Consider the following 12,506-nt stretch of genomic DNA (forward strand, 5'->3'; position numbering starts at 1 on the left):
GATGAATGCCATGGCATGCCCACTACTCTTCAATCCTTGATGAATGCCATGGCATGCCCAATACTCTTAAATTCTTGGTGAATACCATAGCATACCCTATTCTTTTCATCCTTGATTGATGTCATAGCATGCCCTATACTCTTCAATCTAAGATCCTTGATTGATGTTTTGGCATTCCCTATACTCTTCAGTCATTGATTAATAATAGTTATAAGTTTGCATATTTTCTTGTCTGTAATGAAATGTGATTATTAGTTCAAGTCAATGTATTGATGATGATGCAGGTAATATAATGTTATTATTAATCCACATATGTGTATTGATGATGCAAGTAATGTTATTACTAGTCCACATCTGGGTATTGATGATGCAGGTAATGTTATTATTAGTCCACATCTGTGTATTGATGATGCAGGTAATGTTATTATTAGTCCACATCTGTGTATTGATGATGCAGGTAATGTTATTATTAGTCCACATCTGTGTATTGATGATGCCGGTAATGTTATTATTAGTCCACATCTGTGTATTGATGATGCAGGTAATGTTATTATTAGTCCACATCTGTGTATTGATGATGCAAGTAATGTTATTATTAGTCCACATCTGTGTATTGATGATGCAGGTAATATTGTTATTAGTCCACATCTGTGTATTGATGATGCAAGTAATGTTATTATTAGTCCACATCTGTGTATTGATGATGCAAGTAATGTTATTATTAGTCCACATCTGTGTATTGATGATGCAAGTAATGTTATTATTAGTCCACATCTGTGTATTGATGATGCAGGTAATATTGTTATTAGTCCACATCTGTGTATTGATGATGCAAGTAATGGTATTATTAGTCCACATCTGTGTATTGATGATGCAAGTAATGTTATTATTAGTCCACATCTGTGTATTGATGATGCAGGTAATATTGTTATTAGTCCACATCTGTGTATTGATGATGCAAGTAATGTTATTACTAGTCCACATCTGTGTATTGATGATGCAGGTAATATAATGAAAATTCTGCTGTTAATATACTCAAAATAGAAAAGTCATTTAACTTTAATTTGCAGATGTCCAAGTCTACTGGAAATTTCCTGACCTTGTCACAAGCTGTGAGCAAGTTCTCTGCTGATGGTAAGTAAAAAGAATGCCTTGTGTATTCATGTAAGTGTACATGTACAAAGTAACATAGAATGAAACATCCTGTACTGAGATAAGTCTATGTACAGTAGTAACAAAGAGTAAAACATCATGTACTGAGATAAATGTATGTGTACAGAAGAAACAAAGAGTCAAGCATCATGTACTGAGATAAGTCTGTGTACAGTAGTAACAAAGAGTCAAACATCATGTACTGAGATAAGTGTATGTGTACAGAAGAAACAAAGAGTGAAACAAAATGTACTGAGATAGGTCTGTGTACAGAAGTAACAGAGTGAAACATGTACTGAGATAAGTGTGTAGAGAAGTAGCAAAGAGTCAGACATCCTGTACTGGGACAAGTCTGTGTACAATAGTAACAAAGAGTAAAACAGCTTGCACTGGGATAAGTCTAGGTGTCCAGCAGTAACAGATAAAACAACTGTTACTGATACAAGTGTACACATACAGAAGTAACAGTAAAACATCAGTTACTGATATAAGTGTACATGTACAGAAGTAACACAGTAAAACATCAGTTACTGATACAAGTGTACATATACAGAAGTAACACAGTAAAATATCAGTTACTGATACAAGTGTACATGTACAGAAGTAACACAGTAAAACATCAGTTACTGATACAAGTGTACATGTACAGAAGCAACACTGTAAAACATCAGTTACTGATACAAGTGTACGTGTACAGAAGCAACACTGTAAAACATCAGTTACTGATACAAGTGTACATGTACCGAAGTGACAGTAAAACATCAGTTACTGATAAAAGTGTACATGTACAGAAGTAACACAGTAAAACATCTATTTTGGAGGTACACCACTCCCTCAATAACTCGCGCACATGGGGGTCCAGAAACATCGACCGCACTATAAGTGAGGCGCGAGTTATCAAGGGACCTATAAAATAAGCCCAAAACCAATAAAGTGATTGACGACATAACGGAAAAATAAGCGGGGAGGCAGATTATACTGTTGAATACTCACTTTATAATCGTTCTGAGATTAACTGTGAATAAATATCTCTTCATGACAGTGTACTTTATTATTTCCTCATAGGCCAACATTAATTTCAGGATAAATTACAGTATACTGAGGCGATCATCGAAAACATTATTCCACGTGGTTTCCGTTCGCTTAACATGTGTACCACTTCACACATTGTGTACTACATCACTAATTTTTATGTTGAATTGGATACATTCTAGTTTTATTGTTTGATCCAAATTAGACGTTTTTTTATATACAAAAGATCGACTCTTTTTGAGAAACAGTGTCGATCTAACGATAGATAGATAGATTTGAATGCGATAGAATAAAATGGAAAACAAAAAAAACAACGGTTAATCAGTACTAACATATTTAATTGGTCTACAAATTTAAAACAACGTAAATTAGAACAAGTTAATACTTGCCATTTGTGCCACGCTTGACAAATATCAATTCACTTTTTGAAAAAAAATCAGTTAATTTTTTTTGTGTGTGTTACTCCTTGGTTTCTCTGCCGCCGAGCAAAATCCCTCAGATTTCTCAACTGCATGAGCTTTACTTAGTCAACATTTTGGGTCTCCAGCCACCTTATGGCAATATCAAAATATTTGATTGCTTCCTGTGCAGAGGGGTGGGGGGTGCAACATCTGCGTCTGCATCACTTTCAACACTTGTGTTACTCCAGTTAGAATCGTCTTCTGCTGCAAATTTGTTCGTTATAGAATTAATTATAGTTTCATCTGACATGTGTTCGGCTGTGGGGCAATCATTGTCAGCACAAATCCACTCCTCCATATCATCAAAGGAAACGCCCATCTCAGGACCATGAGTATGTACGAATTTCTCCCGAACAGCCTCGGCATTAATGACATCAGTTTCATTGAAATCTTCGAAGTCACTATCATCGTCGCTGTCTCTGTTACTGTTTTGCTTTACATCAAAGACAGCTCCAAGACCCTTAATCCAACACCCCAGGTCTCTTGTAATCCATTTTTTTTTAATGCAACAAACACTTCCCCAAGTTGTTGATCAAAACAAAGCCGGCATGTAATTAGGTTCTCACAGAAGTACTCACAGGTTTCGATGTGACGGTCGATTGACTCTTTTCATGTTTTAAATGAACAAAATATGTTGTGATTATAATGTTTACACTGAAACGGAATTAAAGGATTAGAACATGACTTTCACACAGGAAGACGTTTAATTGGTGTTTATTTCATTCTCTGTTGCCACCTGTTAGCATTTACCAGAAGTTTTCATTGATTACTATTTCACCAGACTGTTTATTTGCAGTATACTGACAACTATTTATCATAGAAACTTAATTAATATATGATATCTTTAAACAGAGGTCTCGCTAGCATTTTAAAACTGGGTCTTTCTGCCTCTGAATTCAATCACTAAATATCAGTACATTTTCTCACTCGGCCACCAGTCAAAGCCTTTGAACTAGCTGCCTAGCTGTTGCATCATGTTCTTTTGTTTTTTTAATGTACTCTTATAGAATGGCAACAGTACATCAAAGAGTCTTTCAGTCACTGAATTCTGTCATTGTAAATATCAGCACAGTTAACTGATCAACACATTTTCCCACAAAGCAGGTGGCTGAAACAGGACCGGCAAATCTTTGAATTTTCCCGCGCACCTATTACATGCATACGGAGGACTCCCGCCTCAGTGATTTTCTGCATCCCAGATCAAAAATTGGCATCCAAATACGTGTAATTAAGCATTTTCGAGATCTCTGAAATTAATTCTTCTTTAGAACTTGCAAATTTCAAAATATGGATTATATTTTTACAGGCATTAATCACCATTTTCGATGATAAAACGAGCAATATATGAAGGTTTAATTTATCAATTCTTATCGTAATTTTTTCATGTTCAGCAAATTTTAAAGATATTTTAAATACATTTTCTCTGGAAAAAAATCGGGAGCCAAGACAGACACCGCGTTATAAGCGGGATCGTGAGTTATCCGGGCGCGAGTTATCGAGGGAGCGGTGTACTCACAAAACTGGACTCGCTCTAGGTAGTCACAAAACTCAACAATGGACTCCCTAGGTTTCATTTCTAGACTGTTTTTTGGTGATGTAACAAAATTTACTATAAAATTTTCATCTCTCTTGTGTTGTTTTTATGGACTATATGTACTCACTTGTATCTTGGGCCGAACTGCAAACAATCTAATCCTTGATCTACCAGTGGATCATTCTGTGCTGTTTGTTCTACTGATTATTAACAAACTTCCTAGACCCAGATCTGTGTGTGCATTATGCATTGGGAGATTTGGGTCTGTGCAGTTTGCAGTTGGATTCAATTTGTACGCGAGTTTATACAGTACATGACATGGAAGCCATATGCTTGATATCTGTGTTTTGTTTATCAGGTATGCGCTTGGCCCTGGCTGATGCTGGTGATGGGATTGAGGATGCTAACTTTGTGGAGAAAATGGCTGATGCAGGACTGCTGAGGCTGTACACATACCTTGAGTGGGTGCGGGAAATGATTGTGGTTAAGGACACTTTGCGGGATGGTCAACCAGCTCAGTACACCTTCAATGACAGGGTCTTTGACAGGTAAATTCTCATGCCAATATCTGGTAAAACAATCATTATCAAGCACAAAATTTGTAGGAGCTAACATTTACCAAGGCACAAGAAATAAATAAATAAACTTATTATCAACAATGAACTCATGAAAATAATATCTTAAATAGATTACTTTGTGAACTTTGAATAAAGTTATCATATGATATTTTGTAGTAAATAAATAATTTTCTGGTGATTGATAGCTCCTAAAAATCTTGATTTGTTGTCTATACTAGTGAAACATATAATATTTTTTCAAATGCATTGATCGCCATTTTGGGGCAAAGTGGCCACTTCTGCATCAGTATTGGTTGGAAGGTGTGGGAAAATAGGGAGGAGAATAGTCTTGTCAAACTATTCAATGTCTAAAACATTCCCTTAAAAAGACCTGATTTCCTTAACCTTGGAACCAGATATTATAAATTCATAGGAAATATTCATTGAACTGTATAAAATTATTTAAATATTCTTTAGTTTGATTTAACAAATTGTTTTATATGATTCTGCTTTTGCACAAAACAGTAACCTAAAAATATTGGTTACTTTTGAGGTACAAGTGTCTTTTTCTATTTTGGAGGGATGGAATATTACATAAAGTGGTTTCCCTTTACTAACATTTAGCCTATGACGTCCACAAAGTAAATAATTTACATGCAGTTAGGCTATAAATGCATCAAATTTCACTCACATACCAATTTTAATATGAAATTTTGGTGCAAATTTAAACACAATTACAGACATAAATGCATTTAATTTCACTCGCATACCAATATTAATATGAAATTTTGGTGTAAATTTAAACACAATTACAGACAAATGCATTGAATTTCACTCGCATAACAATTTTAATATGAAATTTGGTGTAAATTTAAACATAATTACAGACAAATGCATTGAATTTCACTCGCATAACAATTTTAATATGAAATTTTGGTGTAAATTAAACACAATTACAGCCATAAATGCATCAAATTTCACTCGCATAACAATTTTAATATGAAATTTTGGTGTAAATTTAAACACAATTACAGACAAATGCATTGAATTTCACTCGCATAACAATTTTAATTTGAAATTTTGGTGTAAATTTAAACACAATTACAGAATTAAATGCATTTAATTTCACTCGCATACCAATATTAATATGAAATTTTGGTGTAAATTTAAACACAATTACAGACAAATGCATTGAATTTCACTCGCATAACAATTTTAATATGAAATTTGGTGTAAATTTAAACATAATTACAGACAAATGCATTGAATTTCACTCGCATAACAATTTTAATATGAAATTTTGGTGTAAATTTAAACATAATTACAGACATAAATGCATCAAATTTCACTCGCATAACAATATTAATATGAAATTTTGGTGTAAATTTAAACACAATTACAGACAAATGCATTGAATTTCACTCGCATAACAATTTTAATATGAAATTTTGGTGTAAATTTAAACATAATTACAGATAAATGCATTGAATTTCACTCGCATACCAATATTAATATGAAATTTTGGTGTAAATTTAAACATAATTACAGACAAATGCATTGAATTTCACTCGCATAACAATTTTAATATGAAATTTTGGTGTAAATTTAAACACAATTACAGACATAAATGCATTTAATTTCACTCGCGTACCAATATTAATATGAAATTTTGGTGTAAATTTAAACACAATTACAGACATAAATGCATCAAATTTCACTCGCATAACAATTTTAATATGAAATTTTGGTGTAAATTTAAACACAATTACAGATATAAATGCATTTAATTTCACTCGCATACCAATATTAATATGAAATTTTGGTGTAAATTTAAACATAATTACAGACAAATGCATTGAATTTCACTCGCATAACAATTTTAATATGAAATTTTGGTGCAAATTTAAACACAATTACAGACATAAATGCATTGAATTTCACTCGCATACCAATATTAAAATGAAATTTTGGTGTAAATTTAAACACAATTACAGACAAATGCATTGAATTTCACTCGCATAACAATTTTAATATGAAATTTTGGTGTAAATTTAAACATAATTACAGACAAATGCATTGAATTTCACTCGCATACCAATATTAATATAAAATTTTGGTGTCAATTTAAACACAATTACAGACATAAATGCATCAAATTTCACTTGCATAACAATTTTAATATGAAATTTTGGTGTAAATTTAAACACAATTACAGATATAAATGCATTTAATTTCACTGCATACCAATATTAATATGAAATTTTGGTGTAAATTTAAACATAATTACAGACAAATGCATTGAATTTCACTCGCATACCAATATTAATATGAAATTTTGGTGTCAATTTAAACACAATTACAGACATAAATGCATCAAATTTCACTCGCATAACAATTTTAATATGAAATTTTGGTGTAAATTTAAACACAATTACAGATATAAATGCATTTAATTTCACTGCATACCAATATTAATATGACATTTTGGTGTAAATTTAAACATAATTACAGACAAATGCATTGAATTTCACTCGCATAACAATTTTAATATGAAATTTTGGTGCAAATTTAAACACAATTACAGACATAAATGCATTGAATTTCACTCGCATACCAATATTAATACGAAATTTTGGTGTAAATTTAAACACAATTACAGACAAATGCATTGAATTTCACTCGCATAACAATTTTAATATGAAATTTTGGTGTAAATTTAAACATAATTACAGACAAATGCATTGAATTTCACTCGCATACCAATATTAATATGAAATTTTGGTTTCAATTTAAACACAATTACAGACATAAATGCATCAAATTTCACTCGCATAACAATTTTAATATGAAATTTTGGTGTAAATTTAAACACAATTACAGATATAAATGCATTTAATTTCACTGCATACCAATATTAATATGAAATTTTGGTGTAAATTTAAACATAATTTCCGACAAATGCATTGAATTTCACTCGCATACCAATATTAATATGAAATTTTGGTGTCAATTTAAACACAATTACAGACATAAATGCATCAAATTTCACTCGCATAACAATTTTAATATGAAATTTGGTGTAAATTTAAACATAATTACAGACAAATGCATTGAATTTCACTCGCATAACAAGTTTAATATGAAATTTTGGTGTAAATTTAAACACAATTACAGACATAAATGCATTTAATTTCACTCGCATACCAATATTAATATGAAATTTTGGTGTAAATTTAAACACAATTACAGACATAAATGCATTTAATTTCACTTACATACCGATATTAATATGACATTTTGGTGTAAATTTAAACACAATTACAGACAAATGTATTGAATTTCACTCACATAACAATTTTAATATGAAATTTAAATTTAAACTTAATTACAGATGTAAAGGCTTATTAAATGGACACAAAAGTTAATGAAAGAAAGCATGAAAATGTTTTGTTTAAATTGTTTTTACGTAGCTATTTCAAAATGTACTGAAAATTAAGACACGAGCATTCATTGACCAATGAAGGCAATGAAAACATCTCATTGGGATTTAGCTTTATCAGCATATTTGGATTGGGATAAGGTGAATCAAGTTAGCTTTATCAGCATATTTGGATTGGGATAAGGTGAATCAGTTTAGCATTATCAGCATATTTGGATTGGGATAAGGTGAATCAGTTTAGCATTATCATCATATTTGGATTGGGATAAGGTGAATCAATTTAGCTTTATCAGCATATTTGGATTGGGATAAGATGAATAAGTTAGCTTTATCAGCATATTTGGACAAAACAACCTTATTAGCTCTCTAGCTAGGACCTGGATTGGACATTATTTCAGTAATAAAGCCTTAATAGCTCTCTAGCTAGGCCCCAGTTTGGACATTATTTAGGTATATTACATTGAACATTTATCACACGCTTCCAAATGAGTTGGTAAGTTTTCTTGGATGTGAATTGAGCATTACTTTTTCCTAGGTCTTTGTGCTCTTCAGTTTTGCAATTTTTTTTACTTTGCCTTTGTTTGGCACAGAATAGTCACTAATATTCTGGCTGATATAATACAAGTCACCAAATACCAGCTGACATAAAACACAAGTACAAGGTCACCAATATACTGGAGCACTTTACAAGAAATTGTTTTAAACAGTTTAATGGGATGCATTAATATTACCATGTAATATCAGATTCTGTGTTAGACTGAGGTACTTTATTTTAAGGGAAGACTGTATTTGCATTTGCAGTGAGATCAACATAAGTATTCAGGAAACACAGAAGCACTATGAGGAGATGAAGTACAAGGAAGCCTTAAGGACTGGGTTCTTTGAATTCCAGGTAAGAGGACATTTTTATTCTTATTTTTGTGTCCTAAATCCATTTTGTGTATTTTATATTACATGTGTGTAATATCACATCGTATGTCACAGATGGTAAAAGGTATTTTCCGAGACATCCAAATCAATGGACTAGATGCCTTGAGATTGTTTGGAAGAAAAATATTCAAATTTTTCTGTAAATATGAATAATAAATATAATCTTACAATTTTACCAGTTTCATGTTCATTATTCTTGTGGAATCATTTCAGCATTTTTGTTTTCAAGGTTGCAAAACATAAAAGTTATTGATCTGATTGTTTAAATTTTTTATGAAATGAAAACTCGTACAAGATTCTCAATTTGTAGCAATGAACCTGAGTCTGATGGCAGCCTCGGATTCCATTCTTCTCAGTATGAGACAAATTATTTTTCCTTGCAAATTTGCAAAATCATTTAAAGTTAGTTTTTGTCTTTTTTGTTTTTCTTTCTTTACATTTCATCTGTTGCTAATATTTACTGTCAGTTTGACCTAGCTTGCACCAGTATAGTCAGTAAATTGCTTCTAATTTTGGCTTGGTACAGCCATGTTCTTTTTCTACTGGAGAGTTCAAGGATTATGCCATATGGTCCAGACACAGTCAATATGTGCTTTTATCCTGCATCCAGAGTGGTTCTCATCTCTGTAAACCATTGATATGGGTACCATGGTTATGTATACCTTCATATGGGTACCATGTTCTGTATACCATTCATATGGGTACCATGGTTCTGTATACCATTCATATGAGTACCATGGTTCTGTGTACCATTGATATGGGTACCATGGTTCTGTATACCATTCATATGGGTACCATGGTTCTGTATACCATTCATATGGGTACCATGGTTCTGTATACCATTCATATGGGTACCATGCTCTGAATACCATTCATATGGGTACCATGGTTATGTATACCTTCATATGGATACCATGGTTATGTATACCTTCATATGGGTACCATGGTTCTGTATACCATTCATATGGGTACCATGGTTATGTATACCATTCATATGGGTACCATGGTTCTGTATACCATTCATATGGGTACCATGCTCTGAATACCATTCATATGGGTACCATGGTTATGTATACCTTCATATGGATACCATGGTTATGTATACCTTCATATGGATACCATGTTTTTGTATACCATTCATATGGGTACCATGGTTCAAGATTTTGCAGTTAGTTTAGGTCTGCAGGATGGATACCTACATGTTCCAATTTATAAGTCCTCCAGGGAATTTTGTGGTTTGCTTTCAGAGATAAAGTATAATAGTTCAGGGCACTCCTTTTTGGTTTCAACATGAGTTCCTGGGTCTTCACAAGAATTACAAAGTAGTTCTCACATCACAAATATTTCCACAACCATGAGATCTAATGATCTGGATGATATACTACAAAATTCTCTTGTTTCACTCATTTTATTCTGTATCAACCCAAGGGCAAATCCATTATCTTCCCGTCTCATCATTTAACCAACTAGGATATAAAGTTCAGAAATTCATCTGAACAGAACTTGTGTCCTTCAGGAACAAGCTTTGAAAATCATTCATTCAGAAGGCAAGGGGGAGGGTATGCAGAGGTAATGACCAAACCCCAAGACCTATGCCACCTGGTTTGGGATTTTCTATGGTGATGTCATCAACAACAAATCCAGTCCATCATATTCTTGGCAGACTAAATGTATTAGCATGTTTGTTTTCCTGAAGAAATCTTCTAATGCAAACATGATAATTTCATCCCTCAGTCAAATATGTATCAGCTTGGTTTGACTATTTGCAACATGGTAAAGTACAAAATTCTGAAACTTTTTCTTTCCAATCCTGGATTAACTGGCTCAGGCAGTTCATGCTTTTCCATACACTGGAACAATTTGGCTGCCTATAGTTGCCCTCCAGTTCCTCAGATTCTCTAAGATCTTGCACAGCAAGGAATTGGAATGCCGCCTTCTTGTGATTGCTTCCGTCATGTTGGAAACAAAATCATGTTTGAGTTACTTAATCTGGAAGTGACAATCCCAAGAAAAATCATGGCCATTCCTCAACAGTTCAGGCATCACTGACTGCATGAGTACCATCTGAACCCAAATCTGTCTAACCTGCACATCTGGATCATTTCCAGTAAACCCTCAGGGGCAAACGATTCTCTCAGCAATTGTTGAAGAGAATTACTCAGGCGAGGAGGCCCTAAACTTTGAGAGCGAATATTGGAAAGTGAAGAATTTTCTCACAGTGAAGGTACATCTCAGCTTAAGGAATCATCACCCCAAGCCTGCCAGTAGCTTCTCGTGGGTCGGTGGTTCTTTCTGTAGTTTTCCCGGGTTCTTACTCCACCATTAATACTGGCCGCCATGTATAGCCTATCATGTGCTGAAAAATGGCATTAAACCCTACAACAACAACAACCATCCCATCCACAACAGATAAGACCAGTAAAATACTTGCAGTTCCATGTTCAATTTCACTTGTGACAGCCCCAGCCTTCATTACCAGAAACAAGCTTCTGTCATGGGCAATCTGTCTTTTTGGTGAAACGTCTTTCCATGTTGTACCCATTGCCTCAGGAATGTCTACAGGACCCTTTGAAGACTTTTAAGTTGTACCCATTGCCTCAGGATTTTCTGTAGCACTCTTGAAAAGTTTTAAGTTGTACCCATTACCTCATGAATGTCTACAGGACCCTTTGAAGACTTTTATGTTGTACCCATTGCCTCACGAATGTCTACAGGACCTTTGAAGACTTTTATGTTGTACCCATTGCCTCACGAATGTCTACAGGACCTTTAAAGACTATTTAGTTGGAATGTCTACAGAACCATTTGAAGACTTTTATGTTGTACCCATTGCCTCAGGAATGTCTACAGGACCCTTTGAAGACTTTTAAGTTGTACAGGACCACTGAAGACTTTTATGTTATTCCCATTGCCTCAGGAATGTCTGCATGACCTTTAAACACTTTTTAGTTGGAATGTCTACAGGACCACTGAAGACTTTTATGTTGTACCAATTGCCTCAGGAATGTCTACAGGACCCTTTGAAGACTTTTATGTTACAGGACCCTTTGAAGACTTTTATGTTGTACCCATTGCCTCAGGAATGTCTACAAGACCCATTGAAGACTTTTATGTTGTACCCATTGCCTCAGGAATGTCTACAGGACCGTCTGAAGACTTTTATGTTGTACCCATTGCCTCAGGAATGTCTACAGGACCATTGAAGACTTTTATTTTGTACCTATTGCTTCACAAACGTCTACAGGACCATTGAAGACTTTTATGTTGTACCCATTGCCTCAGGAATGTCTACAGGACCATTGAAGACTTTTAAGTTGTACCCATTGCTTCACAAATGTCTACAGGACCATTGAAGACTTTTATGTTGTACCTATTGCCTCAGGAATGTCTACATGACCATT

General features: G+C 33.6%; 1 protein-coding gene across 2 annotated transcripts in view; it reads left to right on the forward strand.

Moving 5' to 3' along the window:
- Window positions 1–12,506, forward strand: part of LOC149796264 (leucine--tRNA ligase, cytoplasmic-like) — a 119,920-nt gene that overhangs the window by 77,012 nt on the left and 30,402 nt on the right. For both annotated transcript variants that reach the window (XM_089960901.1, XM_089960902.1), the window contains exons 21-23: window positions 1,071–1,134; window positions 4,538–4,727; window positions 8,977–9,067. In XM_089960901.1, the coding sequence (XP_089817027.1) occupies window positions 1,071–1,134; window positions 4,538–4,727; window positions 8,977–9,067 (345 nt within the window). The remainder of the gene's footprint in view (window positions 1–1,070; window positions 1,135–4,537; window positions 4,728–8,976; window positions 9,068–12,506) is intronic.

The sequence above is a fragment of the Sinohyriopsis cumingii genome, chromosome 6 (genome assembly GCF_028554795.1).
Source record: "Sinohyriopsis cumingii isolate HCF-2022 chromosome 6, ASM2855479v2, whole genome shotgun sequence".
Classification (NCBI taxonomy): domain Eukaryota; kingdom Metazoa; phylum Mollusca; class Bivalvia; order Unionida; family Unionidae; genus Sinohyriopsis; species Sinohyriopsis cumingii.